Raw genomic sequence first — 18136 nt, forward strand, 5'->3', positions numbered from 1 at the left:
TGCGACCGCGAAATGTAAGTTATGTAGGATGTAAGTTATGTCTGGGTTAACTCTGAAGGTGATGTTGAACAGGTACAGATGAACACGGTACCTTCAGGCGTTTGGAAATTGCTCCCAAGGATGAACCAGACTTGTGGAGGTCTACAATTTGTTTTCTGAGGTTTTGGCTGATCTCTTTTGATTTTCCCATGATGTCAAGCGAAGAAGGTAGACCTTGAAATAAATTCACAGGAACAGCTCCAATTGACTCAAATGATGTCAATTAGCCCATCAGAAGCTTCTAAAGCCATGACATCATTTTCTGGAATTTTCCAAGCTGTTTAAAGGCACAGTCTACTGATTGTATGTAAACTTCTGACCCCCCACTGGAATTGTGATACAGTGAGTTATAAGTGAAATAATGGTTCTGTAAACAATTGTTGGATAAATTACTTGTGTCATGCACAATGTAGATCTCCGAACCGACATGCCAAAACTATAGTTTGTTAACAAGAAATTTGTGGAGTGGTTGAAAAACGAGTTTTAACGAATCCAACCTAAGTGTATGTAAACTTCTGACTTCAACTGTATATTTGCTTCATTGGAATCCATAAAAACTAGCATCATAATGTACCAGATAGTTAGCTATTTTGTTGAGTTCTTTCACAGGTTTGTCCCAGAAAAGTAACCATTGTTTCAATGTAATTTCTTATTAAATAACAGGGCATTACCAGCTTAAACAGGACTGTAAAATGATCTGAAAACCATGTCTGTGTACCATAACCTCAGTGGGTTGTTTGTCTGTAAACAGAGCATTTCCGTGTCTGTAAACCACATGTCCTTTTGTCCTGCATGAGGTTTTGGGTGCACAACGTTGCCTTGTCTTTAACCTACACATCCCTCTCTTTGATGTTTTAAATTAAATGCTAGAGTTTTACATTGAATGATCTTTGTTATTTGTCTGTCAGACACTACTGTCTTTACTTTACTGCGTGTAGTAGTATTGAGTAATATGGGTAACACTTTTCTCTTGACCTGTCCTGTAGGAAGCCCTGGAAGCGTGTCAGACACGTATCTCTAAGATGGAGTTGCAGCAGCAACAGCAGCAGGTGGTCCAGCTAGAGGGCTTAGAGAATGCCACGGCCCGGACACTGCTGGGGAAGCTCATCAACGTACTCCTGGCCCTCATGGCCGTGCTCCTGGTGTTTGTCTCCACCGTAGCCAACTGTGTGATCCCCCTGATGAAGACCCGCTCCCGGTCCTTCTCCACCCTCCTCCTCATCCTGCTCTTCGCCTTCATCTGGAGGAACTGGGACGCGCTGTCGGGCTGCTGCACGCACCGCGCCCTGCAGCCACCCAGATGACCGCGTGAAGAGGTGTGGTTCTATGACTACGCATGGGGGTGGAACTCTGTCCACACACACACAAGAAGCAGGATCAGCCTAACTGCCAATGGGATGTGGTGGTTGTGTTGACGGACGCCGAGGAATGAGCCTATCTGTTGAGCTCAGTGAGATGGGACTGAGGAGAAAGTCAGGGAAGGAGGGAAGATGAGAATACCACTCAATTCTGACATTCATTTAGGAAGAATGAGACTTTGTTTACATTTTTGGAGATCAGAAATTGTTTTTTTTCTTTCACAGGATGCATCCTGATACTGTTTTATTTCCTAGGAGTTAATCAAGTATATTATTGTCGTTATTATTATTTCTAATATTATTATTATTATTATTATTTTTATTTTTTTTATTCAGTACCATGTAGCGTTAAGCTCCTCCCACTCTGCACAACGAGGAGCTGTCAGGAAACTGATTGGAAGTTCACCTCAGGCTCAGGCCCTCTGCAGAGAAATGCTATTCTGATTGTCTGCCTTTCAGGAAGAAAGTGCTCTACCTGGCTGTTATGGGTAGAATATAAAAAGTAGAATGAATGCCCTCGCACTTTTCCCCACACGATGGCTTGATTCTGAGATCAGAAGGAACCTTTCTACCGAGGACTTTTTGTTTCCCGGACAATACTTTGAGTGTCACGCCTAGAGACTCCTCGTGCTTCCGTACATCCTTTTCAATTAAGATAGGTGATATCATGAATGATAATGACTTCTAGAGTGTGGCAACAGCTTAGACAAGAGGGAGGGTTTAACAGTTAGGGCCATTCGCCACAGAGCCACCAGAGACCAAAGGTACAAAAAAGGCCACTTTGCAGGAAATGTGGAGTTGCCATGATACTGCCATGCCCACCCATTGTGTCAGCTGAAGTCCATGTTGAAAAGGAGTGCTGCTTTTGCCAGACAAAGACAACTGTATCCACTGCCATGCTACTGTTGTTCGATGCGCTGCCTGTATTACGAATGTGACTCACTCCATCACTTACGGTTCTCTCTCTCCCTTTCACTCTCTTTTCATCCCCATGTTTCCTCCAATATTCTGTCCTATGTGCCAAAACTCTCCCGTTGCACCTGGTTAATAAATAGGGAGGTTTTTATGTTTTTTCTTTCTTTGGTATGTAAAGAGAAAATACCCAGCGCAGGTCATATAGCGTTGTGGGGATGAGAGGCGAAATGTCAATTACACCGTATTCCCTTTATAGTGCACCACTTTCACTGTGTATAATAGAGAATAATGTGCCATTTGTGATACAAAACATACAGTTCTCTTCGATGATCAGCCAATTGTGCATACGGCCTACTTGTATGTCTCACCTTGGATTTGAGGTGTATAACAAATAATATTAGCCTGGTTCCCAGATCTGTTTGTGCTTTATTAGCCAACTCCTCTGATTCATGGTCAAGACATTGCAGAAGAATTTACTAAACAAAGCACACACTGATATGGGACCAGGCTAACAGAATATACCTTAACAAGGCCACTTCTGAGTAATTGCTCTGAGAAACTCACTGCTAATGATCTGATGTGTGTTTCCTAATCCGGGTCCTTGATTACTGTTGAATATGCTGGCTCTCAATCCATTTTATCCTCCCATTCATCTGTTCAAGGTCCTTCAGTCGACCTAGCTGACATGAATGAGTCCATCTGAAGTCCATTCTGCAGCTCCATTAGGAGCTTGTTTGAATATAATAACTGATATTGGGAATTGCGTTCTGGGACAAGGATGGAGGAACACTACATTGGGGCGGCAGGGTAGCCTAGTGGTTAGAGCGTTGGACTAGGCTCCCAGGCTGTCATTGAAAATAAGAATTTGTTCTTAACTGACTTGCCTGGTTAAATAAAGGTAAAATTTAAATTTAAAAAATGAAAATGTCCTCCTATACATAGCCCACTTAGGCCTATGTTCAGGATCATTGAAACATATTTAAACCAGAAATTGCACTGAATTTGTGTCTTGTGTCTTGTGTCTTGATCTTGAACGTGCCACAGGTGAATGGCTCCTGAGTTTACTTCTGACTTTGGTGTGACCTTGCCGTGTCCTCTCTGGTGTTTGGTAGGGTAGGGTTGTGTGCTATAAACCACTCGAGTGCCTTCTGATGTCCTTTTCTAAGTGTGGGACAATAAAAGTGCATTCCTGATTAACTCCTGGCACTCTGACTTTGTGTGTGTGTTGCATGTGTACATAGACACGCACTCATAGTCTTGTGTGTGTCTGTCTGTCTCAGGCTCTCTTGTAGGATTGGCAAGCGATCATCTCCTCCCTGCTGGCCAAATCCTGTTTCAGGTTGAGGATGGGCAATTATTTAAAGTCATGTTGTTAAACAGATTAATTCATTGAGATTCTTAAACTGCCTGGACTAAACTTTGTCTAGATGAGATACATTTTACATTTTTAACTAAGGAACCAATTAGGCTTAAGCACTGATTAGTGTTTAATGTGGATTGATTATAGAAAAAAGCAGTCCTGTTGAAGTTCATGTACGAAGCCACTAGATGGCGGTCCTATCCTGTTTAAAACTCCTTAGTGCCTGAGATGACCCACAGATGATCTGTGCGCTCAAATAGAGCCTTGAAACACCTTCATTACAGTGGGTTTAGAAATGTGTGATACATATTTAACTTTTCAAAGTGTGTGTGCGTCCGTGTCCTTTATGCAGTGTGTGTTCAAAATATATATATTTTACCATTCATATTCCCTAGCTGTTCATGTCTCATTGTCAGTCCATATGGGGCAGAGAGGCAGTGGAGTGCTGACGCTGTCCCTGTGCAGGGGTTGTTTCTTATCTGGCAGGAAACAGGTTGGTGGGCAGAGCGCAGTCCCAGTCCCTTACCACACTGGACCCAATACAATTTGCATACTACAGCTCAGCTTCAAAAAACATAGTCCCCTCTGAGCTCGTCATTAAGCTCATGGCCCTGGGACTAAACACCTCGCTCTGCAACTGGATCCTGGACTTCCTGACGGGCTGCCCCCAGGTGGTGAGGGTAGGCAACAACACCTCTGCCACGCTGACCCTCAACACAGGGGGCTGTCAGGGGTGTGTGTTCATCCTCCTCCTGAAATTCCCTGTTCACCTACGACTGTGTCTATGCATGACTCCAGCACCATCATTAAATTTGCCGACGACACGACAGTGATGAGACAGCCTACAGGGAGGTTAGAGCCCTGGCAAAGTGGTCCCAGGACAGAAACCTCTCCCTTAACATCAGCAAAACCAAGAAGCTTATCATGAACTACAGGAAAGCAGGGGGGAGAGGGAGCATGCCCCCATGAACAGCTAGGGCCTGACGTGGACCCTTCATATCAACAGCATGGTGAAGAATGCTCAACAGCGCATCTTCAACCTCAGGCGAATGAAGAAATTTGGCATGGCCCCTCAGATATTCAAGAACGCCTATAGCTGTACTATTGAGAGCATCTTGTTAGGCTGCACCACCACCTGGTATGGAGCGGACGGCCCAATACATTACTGGGGTCGAGCTCCCTGCACTCCAGGACATTTAAACCAGACAGTGTCTGAGGAAGGCCTGGAAGATTGTCAAGAACTCCAATCACCCAAGCCATGGACTGTTCACTCCGTTACCATCTTTCAAAAGGTATCGGGTCTACCTGCTCAGACCTGCACCTTAGAGACACTCCACACATCCAACACTTACACAAGCACATACACATTCACTCACACAGAAACACACACACATACACTACATGACCAAAAGTATGTGGATACATGTTCGTCGAACATCTCATTCGAAAACCATGGGCATGAATATAGAGTTGGTCCCCCTTTACAGTTATAACAGGCTCTACTATTTTTTCCTCTAGGTGTTGGAGCATTTCTGTGGGGACTTGCATCCATTCAGCCACAAGAGCATTAGTGAGGTCGGGCACTGATGTTGGGTGATTAGGCCAGTCGGCATTTCAATTAATCCCAAAGGAATTCGATGGGGTTGAGGTCAGGGCTCTGTGCAGGCCAGTCAAGTTCTTCCACACTGACCATTTCTGTATGGACCTCGCTTTGTGCATGGGGGAATTGTCATGCTGAAACAGGAGCTTTCCCCAAACTGTTGCCACAAAGTTGGAAGCACAGAATAGTCTAGAATGTCATCGTATGCTGTAGTGTTATGATTTCCCTTCACTGGAACTAAGGGGCCTAGCCCGAACCATGAAAAACAGCCCAAAACCAGTATTCCTCCTCCACCAAACTTTACTGCTGGCACTATACATTGGGGCAGGTAAAGTTGTCCTGGAATTCGCCAAACCCAGACGCTTGGCATTGTGCATGGTGATCTTAGGCTTGTGTGCGGCTACTCGGCCATGGAAACCCATTTCATGAAGTCCCAGACGAAAAGTTCTCGTGCTGAAGTTGCTTCCGAAGGCAGTTTGGAACTCGGTAGGGAGTGTTACAACAGAGGACAGACAATTTTTACATGCTAAGTGCTTCAGCACTTAGCGGTCCCATTCTGTGAGCTTGTGTGGCCTACCAAGTCACAGCTGAGCCGTTGTTGCTCCTTACACGTTTTCCCTTCACATTGAGCTCTTTAGATAGACAATTATTGGCAGGAGAATGGCCTATGGAGTTTACATGGCTGTGTGCTCTATTTTATACACCTGTCAGCAATGGGAATGGCTGAAATAGCTGAATCCACTAATTTTAAGGGGTGTCCACATACACTCCCGACCGAGTTCAAAGTGTACACATTGTACATACACACAGTCAGGTCCATAACTATTGGCACCCTTGATAAAGATGAGCCATGTTTCCTCCAATCTTGGTTTAATCAGACTTCATCAGACTAGAGAATCTTGTTTGTCATGATCTGAGAGTCTTTAGATGCCTTTTGGCAAACTCCAACGGCCTGTCATTTTTTTCTTTACTTAGGAGTGGCTTCCGTCTTGCCACTACCATAAAGACCTAATTGGTGGAGTGCTGAAAAGATGGTTGTCCTTCTGGAAGGTTCTGCCGTCTCCACAGAGGAACTCTAGAGCTCGGTCAGAGTGACCATCAGGTTTTTGGTCATCTCCCTGACCAAGGCCCTTCTCCCTCGATTGCTCAGTTTGGCCGGGTGACCAGCTTTAGGAAGGGTCTTGGTGGTTCCAGACTTCTTCCATTTAAGAATAATGGAGGCCATTGTGTTCTTGGGGACCTTCAATGCTGCAGCAATGTTTTGGTACCCTTCTCCAGATCTGTGCTCGACACAATCCTGTACTCTGAGCTCTACGGACAATTCATGGCTTAGTTTTTGCTCTGACATGCACCGACAACTGTGGGACTTTATATAGACAGGTGTGTGTGCCTTTCCAAATCATGTCCAATCAATTGAATTTACCACAGGGGGAATCTAATCAAGTTGTAGAAACGTCTCAAGGATGATCAATGGAAACAGAATGCATCTGAGCTCAATTTTAAGCCTCATAGAAAAAGGTCTGAATACTAATGTAAATAAGTTATTTCAGTTCTTTATTTTTAATCAATTTGCAAAAAAATCTAAACATGTATTCACTTTGTCATTATGGGGTATTGTGTGTAGATTGCTGAGAATGTTTATTTATTTAATACATTTTAAAATAAGCCTGTAACAGGACAAAATTTGGGTAAAGTCAAGGGGTCTGAATATGTTCCAAAAGCACTGTGTGTGATATATATATATATATATATATACACTGTGTATATAGAGTTGAAGTCGGAAGTTTCACTACTGTATAATTTTTTAACCGCTCCACAATTTTTAAAAAATGATTTGTGTGAATTTTACCCGTTTTTCTCCCCAATTTCGTGGTATCCAATTGTTGTAGTAGCTACTATCTTGTCTCATCGCTACAACTCCCGTACGGGCTCGGGAGAGACGAAGGTTGAAAGTCATGCGTCCTCCGATACACAACCCAACCAAGCCGCACTGCTTCTTAACACAGCGCGCATCCAACCTGGAAGCCAGCCGCACCACTGTGCACCTGGCACCCTTGGCTAGCACACACTGTGCCCAGCCCGCCACAGGAGTCGCTGGTGCTCGATGAGACAAGGACATCCCTACCAACCAATCCCTCCCTAACCCGGACGAAGCCAGGCCAATTGTTCGTCACCCCACGGACCTCCCGGTCGCGGCCGGTTACGACAGAGCCTGGGCACGAACCCAGGGACTCTGATGGCACAGCTGGCGCTGCAGTACAGCACCATTAACCACTGCACCACCCGGGAGGCCCCACTCCACAAATTTCATGTTAACAAACTATAGTTTTGGCACGTCGGTTAGGACATCTACTTTGTGCAGGGCACAAGTCATTTTTCCAACATTTGTTTACACACCCATTATTCACTTATAATTCACTGTACCACAATTCCAATGGGTCAGAAGTTTACAAACACTAAGTTGACTGTGCCTTTAAACAGCTTGGAATATTCCAGAAAATTATGTCATTGCTTTAGAAGATTCTGATAGCTAATTGACATAATTTGAGTCAATTGGAGGTATACCTGCGGATGTATTTCAAGGCCTACCTTCAAACTCAGTGCCTCTTTGCTTGACATCATGGGGAAATCAAAAGAATACCTCAGAAATCAAATACCTCAGCCAATACCTCAGAAATCAAATTGTAGACCTCCACAAGTCTGGTTCATCCTTGGGAGCAATTTCCAAACGCCTGAAGGTACCACGTTCATCTGTTTAAACAATAGTACGCAAGTATAAACATTATGGGACGATGCAGCAGTCATACCCCTCAGGAAGGAGACACGTTGGGGACCTTCAATGGGGACCTTCAATGCTGTCTCTTAGACAGCCTGATTTAAAAATAGAGTAAATATAGATTTTATTTGTCACTGTCATATACATAATACCTCATAATGTGAAAGTGGAATAATGTTTTTCAAATGTTTTACAAATTAATTAAAAATGACAAGTTGAAATGTCTTGAGTCAATAAGTATTCAACCCCTTTGTTATGGCAAGCCAAAAGTCAAATTGTGCTTAACAAGTCACATAAATTGTATTCTCTGTACTCCACATATACAATTATCTGTAAGGTCCATTAGTCGAGCAGTGAATTTGAAAAACAGTTTCAACCACAAAGACCACGGAGGTGTTCCAATGCCTTGCAATTAGTGAGTAAAACATTTTTTAAAAGCAGACATTGAATATCCCTTTAAGAATGGGGAAGCTATAGATTAAACTTTGGATGGTGTATCAATACACCCAGATACTACAAAGAAACAGGCGTCCTTCCTAACTCAGTTGCTGGAGACGAAGGAGGCTAATGGTGACTTTAAAATAGTTACAAAGTTTAATGGCTGTGATAGGAAAAAACTGTGGATGGATCAACAACATTGTAATAACTCCACAATTACTAACCAAATTGACAGAGTGAAAATAACGAATCCTGTACAGAATACAAATATTCCAAAACATGCATCCTGTTTGCAACAAAACACTAAAGTAATTCTGCTAAAATGTGGCAAAGCAATTCACTTTTTGTCCTGAATACAAAGTGTTATGTTTGGGGAAAAATCCAATACAACAATTACTGAGTACCACTCTCCATATTTTCAAGCATAGTGTTGGCTGCATCGTGTAATGGGTATGCTGGGAGTTTTTCAGGATAAAAAAGAAACAGAGTTGAGCTAAGTAGCAAATTCCTAGAAGAATACCTGGTTGTCTGCTTTCCACCAGACATTGGGAAATGATTTCACCTTTCAGCAGGACAATAACCTAAAACACAAGGCCAAATCTACACTGAATTTGCTTACCAAGAATAATGTTTAAAGAAGTTATAGTTTTGACTTAAATCTACTTTAATTTCTATGGCAAGACCTGAAAATGGTTATCTAACAATGATCAACAACCAATTTGACAGCGCTTGAAGAATTTTGAAAAGAATAAGGGGCAAATGTTGCACAATCCAGGTGTGGAAAGCTCTTAGTTACTTACCCAGAAAGACTCACACCTGTAATCACTGCCAAAGATGCTTCTATGATGTTTTGACTCAGGAGTGTGAATACTTATGTAAATTAGATATTTCTGTATTTCATTTTCAATAAATTTGCTAAAATGTTTAACAACAAGTTTTCACTTTGTCATTATGGGTATTGTGTGTAGATGGGTGAGAAAATAAATCAATTGAATCCATTTTGAATTCAGGCTGTAACACAACAAAATGAACCTTTTAAAGGCCCTGTACACACATATGTTCAGTCTACGCTGCTGTTCCATTTAGGACCTACTATTTAAACTGCGTGACCAAGACAATCCACTTTATATTGTAAATACAGCCATACTTGACTGCACATTCAATGTGTATACTGTATATCATATCGTGTACATATCAGTTTTATGACTTAGTATAAGACTTTCTTCAACTTCAACTGCATTGTTGAGGGAGCTTGCAAGTAAGTTTTTTTCACTGCACCTTTTACAGTGATGTAGCCTACTTAAGTAAAAAAATACTTCTAAGTCGTTTTTTTCAGTATCTGTACATGACTATTTATATTTTTAACCACTTTTACTCGACTAGATTCCTTAAAGAAAATATGTACTTTTTTCTCCCATAGATTTTCAGGCAGGACAGCAATATGGTCCAATTCACGCACATATCACAATAACGAATTGTTAGCCAGACTTCCTCTGATCTGGGGGACTCACTAAACACAAATGCTGTCTTTGTAATTGATGTCTGAGTGTTGGAGTGTGGCACATGACTTTCTGTAAATAAATGAAAACATGAAAATCATGCCATCTGGTTTGCTTAATATAAGGAATTTGATGTATAGCTTTTGCTTTTAGCCTACTTTTTACTTTTACTCAAGTATGACAATTAAGTACTTTTTCCACCACTGCAGGCTACTTAAGTTCCTTTAAAACCAGATACTTTTACTCAGTAGTATTTTATAGTGTGACTTTCACTTTTCCACCCCTGGCCTTTATACCTGCGGTAAACTGTGTAAGTGACGAATAAACTTTGATTAGATTTTAATTTTATTTGATTCGATAGGGCTACCCCCTAACACACTCTTCCATGATGTGTCAAGAAAAATCGAGGGTAACCAAAGTGCAGCACTCCGTCACACCTCTTCAGTAATATCTGATCCTTGACAGCCGTGACCCGTGATACCGCGTCTCTCCCCAGTCTCTCTCCTCAGTCCCTTCCTCACTCTTAGTAGAGATGAGGGGTTTTAGTGGGTGTGTTGGAGGATGTGTGTAGGCGATATGTGTGTGTGGTAGTCTTCCTCCGAGCGATCAGTGTGCTGGTTCCTTATCATACCTCTTTCCTGCCCCTCCACACTGTCCAATTAGATGAGCGTGTTTGTGGGCAAACGTAAACACGCATAGGCCCCGGCGGTGCTTATCTGCGCAAATAACAGCACGAAGTGGTGATGGGAGGCGTGCACGGAACGAAGTGGAACAGAACAGGTCCCCTGTGACAGCCGGCCGCGAGAGATCCAGCAGGGATTTAGTGCACGAACTGGCATGACGCACAAATTGCCGTATTTCTCACTCACTCCGGAGATTATTCTCCCTTCCACCTTTCTGATCTGTCTTTGGGTAATTGTATTTACATTATGTGGGCCCTTGAGAGAATGTGGGTAATCGAAAAAGATGCGCTCCCAGTCTGCGCTGTCACTTTTTGAATTTGATATCCCACTGAGATGTCGCATGTTCTCTCACTGCAGAGCTGTGAACAAGAAGGACTTAATTTCTGTTTAAAAAATGAAACTTTAAGCGTCATACATTTTTGAGAGGTGCACATGTGTTGCGTTTGAATATTTATGAGGCAGGGATCCAAAAGCTAAATAGATGTGAATGTCAAAAAATGGAAAGATGCGCTGAGGTGCCCATCTGGTAGCACTTTCAAGGTGCTTACCCCACCATATGTGCACAGAGTGCAGACGGAGCCCTTTGCAAATCTGCATAACTAATCTGAGAACCACTGGGCACACACGTCACTTTAACATCTAGTTTTGATTTACATTTGGTTGAGTTGTCAACTGACGTGAATTCAACGTGATATCAACAACAAATTTCACCATGTCAATGGAATTAGGTCAAAAATATGAAATCCCCTTACGTTGAGGATTTTTTGCAAATCCAATCAGTTTTTCACGCTGATTCAACGTCATCGCGTAACTTTTTTGGTTGAAGTGACGTGGAAACAAAGTTGATTCAACCAGTTTAAGCCCAGTGGGAAGGGGCCACTGGTAGCAGGATGTGAGAGCAGCTCCCGGCATCAACCCTAAGAGGAGCAGAGCACTGATTTAGGATGACAGGCAACATCAACTGGGCTGTCTGTTGTAGGTTTCTATTTTAGAAAATAGGCCCAGGCTATATTTTCTTCTCACATTATTAATACCCCTCAAATCCCTCTCAAAGTATTATTCTAGTTTGATCATTTGGGGATTATTTTTGTTATAGTTCTATAGATATATAACTAATTAACAGTAATTACACCATTATTGTTCTGCCTTGGTGTGTGGATGGCCATTACGCAAATAGCCTAAAATTAGCCTACCCTAACCACTCCAATAAACTTTAACTGAAACAAATCTCACATGATGAAATTCCAAGGCCTATAATATTGAGAAGAATGAATGGGAGGATTGAGGACTGCAGCTGCTGGGTGCGGGGCTGTGTGGTGGAGTGGAGTGGGTAGAGAGAGGGGCAGCAGCATAAGACAGCTCTGCGCTCTCAGCCCTCCTCTGCTGTGCTCTGATGTGCGCTGCGCTGAGAAAAGGAAGCGCGACTCTCTTATCACGTCACTCTGTGTTAAGGAGTTGAGCAGGAAACAGCCTTTCCTCTTGGATTGTCGCAGTAGGTCAAAACACGATATTTTTTTCCTTACTCAATGCACCCCTCCGCACAGAAGACGCGGAAACCGGCCAGAAGGAAAAATGCCTCCTTCGGGGAAGATAGTTGTTCTGATTTTCGGCGTTCTGGTGCTGGAATCGTCCTGGAATGCACAACACAGCCCATGGCTTGCCAGCGCGCTACAGATCCAACAGGCGTTCGCCTCTCCAAACCAGACCAATAACTTTGTGGTGGATGAGGTGAGTAGAAAAGTCTACCTGGCTACGGTAAACATGGTCTACCAGCTTAACAGGACCCTGAGCGCGGAGGTGGAGAAGAGAACAGGGCCGGTGGAGGACAACCTGCTGTGCCATGCGCCGCAGCTTCCCCAAGCGCCCTGCGAGCACCCCAAATCCCTCACTGACAACTTCAACAAGCTGCTCGAGCTGGACCGGGAGCAGGGGGTGCTGGTGGTATGCGGCTCGGTGTACCAGGGCTTCTGTGAGCTCAGGAAGATGGAAAATATATCTCAGATAGCGGTGGAGTTTCCCCCTCAGGGCGAGAAGACCGTGTTCCCCAGCATGCTGAATATCGCCGCGAACCACCCCAACGCTTCCACTGTGGGGCTCATCTTCAGGAGTCATGGGGGGAACACCCGACTCCTCGTCGGGGCCACTTACACCGGCGTCGGGACCACGTTTTTCCCCAAGAACCACAGCAAGGAGGACCTGCGCTTCGAGAACACACCTGAAATCGCCATTCGGTCCCTGAACATCAATGATTTATCTAGGCTGTTCACCTATGACATCAACCCGTCCGAGGATAACGTCTTCAAGATCAAACAGGAGGTGAAGCAGAAGAATAAACTAAACTTTGTCCATGCATTCATTCAGAAGACCTATTCTTATATTGCTATCAACAACGACGCGAATATGGGCCACAAGGAGAGCCAGCCGAACAGCATCCTGGCCAGGATATGCCTGGACACCGAGAACCCCAGAAAATCCACCTCAGAGAGCCGTAAACTCACTGAGTCCTTCATCCAGATGCCGCTCCAGTGTGGATATAACGGGAACATCTACAACCGTCTCGTCTCCGTTCACCCTGCGGAGATCCACTCGGGGACCGGAGAGGGGCTGGAGTCGTACCTGTTCGGGGTGTTCACCAAATCAGACAGAAAGTCTGCCCTGTGTGCGTTTCGGTTCTCAGACATCGAGGAAGAGATCCGTCAGGGCCGGAGGAACTGCTCCAACTCCCGCAGCAGCGAGGTGCAGGTGCTGGACAGCGTCATCCAGGGCTCGGGCGCAGCGTGCGTACACAAAGGGAATCTGGTGGTAAGTGAAGCATGAAAACTATAATTTTGTTTTAAACTTCAGTGAGATGTGTAGGCCTATTCATATTTGTGAGACTTGGTGGGAACTCATTTTATTTAATTTGATTTTGATGAAGTTAGGAGCCCTACGTGCTACAACAACAAAAAACAGAAAGGTGTGGGTTTATTGGACTTGCTACTATTAGACCTGCATAAATAAATTGGCAAAATGTGTTGCTCACACCGTATCATTTCTATGGGAAACGTTTCTTGTCACGAGCGCGCTCAGGTCGGTGATTGTGTGCGGGATCTGGTTATGGGAACCGTGCGGGGTAGGCTTCTTTTGTTAAACTCTCATCCGCGCAAGCTTTCGGACTCTACTGGAGACGTAGAATGGACATGTTTTTTAAAGTAGACATCCGTTTACCATCGATACTCAACAACTTTTTAAATTAAATGTAGGGTAACATTCTAGTTTCCCACTGGGCAAGCTGATTCGTTCTCTCGGGAAATGTAGTATCATAGGCCATAATCATTATTGAGGTTAATCTGTATTCAATGTGTCAAATAACATAATACATGCTCTTAGATTAGGCCTATAAAAAAAATGTTACATACAAAATTTAGGAAGAAAAGTGTATTCTAATTACCTTATAGATCATATCTTTAAAGGCTATTACTTTCACACTATACATCCCCTCTCATTATTTAAAGGACCCATAGTACTCAAACAACGTGTCTTATAAAAGGTCTTTATGTAACTTGCAGCTTTTGAGGAATGCTGTGAAATTCAACCCTACCATTGTGTTGACAGTCAGGTCTTAAAGATGCTACACAGCAAAATCTCGGTGTTGAGGTATATGTGATTTGAATGTGATATATGTCATTTGAATCATAGTTCAATCACTGAATCACAGTTGAATCACCACCTTGTGGTTTTGTTGTTACTTGGCTGTGTTGAGTTAATTTCCATGAGCTCTCTGAGTTAAAAATACAAGAGAGGGGGTTTATTATCACATTTCCTAGTATGCTTTGTTGCAGGTTGCTTTTTAGAATAATTTGTTTTAATATATATGTTTCTGCATGCACATTGATTGTTTATTTTGTTTTATAGCCAACCACACAAAGTAACATACATTATTCCAATATGTAAGTGGTTGGACTTATTTCACCCATTATTGAGATGGTTGTTCCAGTTTAGATGGTTTAGGTAGTCTCATTTATCAATCTTCCCACCTTGGTAGTCATTCTAACTGCAGTTGTGTGTGATTAAACATTCCAGTTAGCTATCCTAACTGGCTGGAGTCCAATTTCAATAACACTTTGTCGCTTTGTGGCTATGACCACATCATAGCCATGATAAACATGTCATGACACATGGCCTCTCATGTATTATTGCTTAAATGACTCACCTGTTTGTAAATCTAATTAGCATAATACAAACGTCTTCCCACAAAACCTTTGTAGTGTCCAAACTAACTAATATGATCACTCTATGGAAAGATGAGACTCTCAGGAGCACGATGGTGGTCTTATGAGAACTTAGTAGCCTCTTTTTGCTCCTGTTGAGGCATCGCCACTTAACGTTAGCTTCTTACTTCATCCTTCTAGCTGGCTAAGTAATAGGCCTACTAGCCAGAACCCTTCAACGTTACTGCAATAGAAGTCTCTGCTGTCAGCTAGTCACCTGACTAACTAACATATCTAAGTGACTATTTACCAGAGTCAGTGTATGTTTGTTTGTGGGATGTCTGGGAAAGGGATGGTTTTACAATTGCCTTTAGTTCGGCACCTTGCAAACACACTATCAACAGCGTCTCTAGTTCCCTACTTGAGCCGACTCTCAGCTGGGGCAATTCGTTTCCCGTCTCAGACCCTCGGCCTGTGCCACGAGAGGGCGGAGTTAGACGTTTGAGAGAGTGGTGAATGTAATGATCAAGAGGCAAATCCGTGAGGAAAATCCAGGGGACGCAGGCCAACATAACAAACAAACCACTGTTTATGATTCTACTTGTTCGCAAAACGCAGGTGTGATTAGAACCAATGATTTATATATACACATATATGCTCAAGAATATAAGAATTTTGAACAACGCTGGGAGCAATATGTTGACCCGTAATTGATATTATTTTATCCAATATATATATATTTTTTTTTTCTTCATAATTGCCTGCCTGTCTCTCTTCCTGTTTATTGAGCTATTTTAAACTGACTCAAAGTTTGATCATTGGCTATTTGTCTCTCTATATCCATCTGTCAGCTGCAACCGGAGCAGCTGGACTGTGGAGCGGCCCACCTGCAGCACCCACTGGCCCTACAAAGGCCCTTGAGGGCCACACCCCTGTTTGAGTCTCTGGGCCTCAGCTCTGTTGCCGTGGACGACGTACATCACCACACTGTGGTGTTTCTGGGCACCAGCACCGGACGACTGCGCAAGGTTAGAGGAACTGCTTTACTGACATCCATTTTTCTTTCATGAATATTCACATTTCCAAAGAAGAGAGAGCAGTTTTAGATGTTATCAGAGAAGTGTAAGGTGTAAATTACAATAGATTGAACTCAAGGTAATGAATAAAGATGAGACATTGTTAACATGAGAAAATAACGTAGATTTACTGTAGGTCTAAAAGGGTGCTTTAAAATGCCAGGAAGTGTATTAATGAAAGATCACATCTGAGCAGGGTGAGGAAACGTCTACAGTTGAGAGAACATTTGCTTTATGTGGGTGTCGCGCTCACATGCACACAGGCGCAGACGCACGCACACACACAGACAGACATAAACACACATGCTGTGAGAACACACAGAGCACATAATCATGGGGTATGGAGTATGCACATTGGGTAAACACCAAACCACTTTTACTCAATGGCGTAAGGACATAGGCAGACAACCAAAAACCTAAATATACAATCAGGCCAGACAATTTGGAGACACACACACACACACACACACACACACACACACACACACACACACACACACACACACACACACACACACACACACACACACACACACACACACACACACACACACACACACACACACACACACACACACACACAACCTTAACCACCACCATACCTCTGGCATAAACAAAAAAAAGCTAACAGAATGTTCTTTTAGGATGCCTAAAACAAGACACCCTCCAGCAACATATTTCTAATGTTGTAAAAGGTACCAGTCTAATGCACACAAAAAATACATATGAGAGGGCAATACCTCATGCCCCCCCCCCATGACCACATCTGTACACATAAAAAAATAACTTCAAATAAAAGCAGACTTTTTCATTCACAATGGCTTTATCTTTAACCTGAAGCTTCACCCACCAGGGTTTCGTTAACCGGTAATAGCTTCTTCTTTTTTTACAGATAAACATTTTGAAAAGCTGATCAAATTGACCCTGCCAATTATCCGGTAGAAGAAGAACAAATCCAATTGCGAAATAATGCTTTTTAGCTTATTCGTTGATGGAAACACCAGTTGATGGAAATACTTTTGACTGGTCATGCTTATCGTCTATAGATTCATTTGCATAATTTTGTGGAATTAAATTGGCGGGTGTGTACAGTAGGCTAGGCTATATTCGTATCTTCTTTATCATGCCGTACAGCATACAGATACAGAGCCTGCGGCTGTTACTGCACCTCAGCAAATGGCAGACAAAGGAAGGCAGGCAGGCTTCTTCAGCAGGGTTCATCAGCGCTTCACACATCACTTTGCAATATGCTGGAGGCATACTTTTACTTAATTGTTTGAAACCTGAACGTTTCATGTCATGTCATACCTTGCTTCAAAGTAGCCGAGCCAATATCAGACCATATCCTTGTAGGCAATTATTTTATATACATTTTCTTTCATTGTTTAGTAGCCAAAGGCACAATCCTAGTTATAGCAACCCATGCTAGATCGTTCATATTAGATCTCCTCTCTCTCTAAATTCAAACAGATACTTTCATCTGTCACATGAAACCGCTCGCATGTGCGGTTTGCTTTTGACAGTGGTGTTTTCCCCCTAATTGCATTATGGAACAAATGTAACGCCCGGGGTGTAGTGGACGAAGAAGTCAGGCGCAGGAAGCAGAGAGTTCAGGGTAGCGCTACTTTATTTGCACCACAGCGGTGAAACGACGCCAACCCAAACAAATGCCCCAAACACAGGGAACTTAAACAGTCCAGCAGAATACAAAATACACGGACAACCGTCACGGACAACATGTACACTGAAAACAATCCCGCACAACCAGCAGGGGGGCCGGCTGGTAAATAAAGCCCAACCAAACTAAACACAGGTGCAACTAATAAACAGAAAAGGGGGAAAAGGGATCAGTGGCAGCTAGTAGGCCGGTGACGAAGACCGCCGAGAGCCACCAGAACAGGAAGGGGAGCCACCTTCGGTAGGAGTCGTGACAACGAACATTCATGCGTCGTCTACTGCCTTGTGCGAATTGCTGCGCTTATAATGTGAAGAAATAATAGTTTATCAACATTTTAAACTAAATGTTCTGATCTGTTGCATCAGCCTCAAAGCTTTTTAACTTTATTTTATTTTATGTAGCCTAGGCTTATTAGTTATATGAATTTGGGATCTATCTGCCACAACTGTCCCAGAGTCTGTTTGGAATAGGCTATTTCTTTCTCAATAAGCTGACCAATAGAATAGGTCAACTTTTCTACTATG

The 18136-nt window shown here is 43.1% G+C and overlaps 2 protein-coding genes across 4 annotated transcripts in view; both read left to right on the forward strand.

Moving 5' to 3' along the window:
- Positions 1–3509, forward strand: part of LOC118361421 (transmembrane and coiled-coil domains protein 1-like) — a 61600-nt gene extending 58091 nt beyond the window's left edge. For all 3 annotated transcript variants that reach the window (XM_035741359.2, XM_035741360.2, XM_052517180.1), the window contains one exon: positions 1026–3509. In XM_035741359.2, coding sequence (XP_035597252.1) covers positions 1026–1343 — 318 coding nt within the window. In that variant the 3' untranslated portion in view covers positions 1344–3509. The remainder of the gene's footprint in view (positions 1–1025) is intronic.
- An 8571-nt stretch (positions 3510–12080) lies between these two features.
- Positions 12081–18136, forward strand: part of LOC118361418 (plexin-D1) — a 108059-nt gene continuing 102003 nt past the window's right edge. Inside the window, exons 1-2 of the mRNA XM_035741355.2 lie at positions 12081–13470; positions 15710–15886. Of these exons, the coding sequence (XP_035597248.2) occupies positions 12241–13470; positions 15710–15886 (1407 nt within the window). The 5' untranslated portion in view covers positions 12081–12240. The remainder of the gene's footprint in view (positions 13471–15709; positions 15887–18136) is intronic.

Source organism: Oncorhynchus keta, unplaced genomic scaffold (genome assembly GCF_023373465.1).
Source record: "Oncorhynchus keta strain PuntledgeMale-10-30-2019 unplaced genomic scaffold, Oket_V2 Un_scaffold_584_pilon_pilon, whole genome shotgun sequence".
NCBI lineage: Eukaryota > Metazoa > Chordata > Actinopteri > Salmoniformes > Salmonidae > Oncorhynchus > Oncorhynchus keta.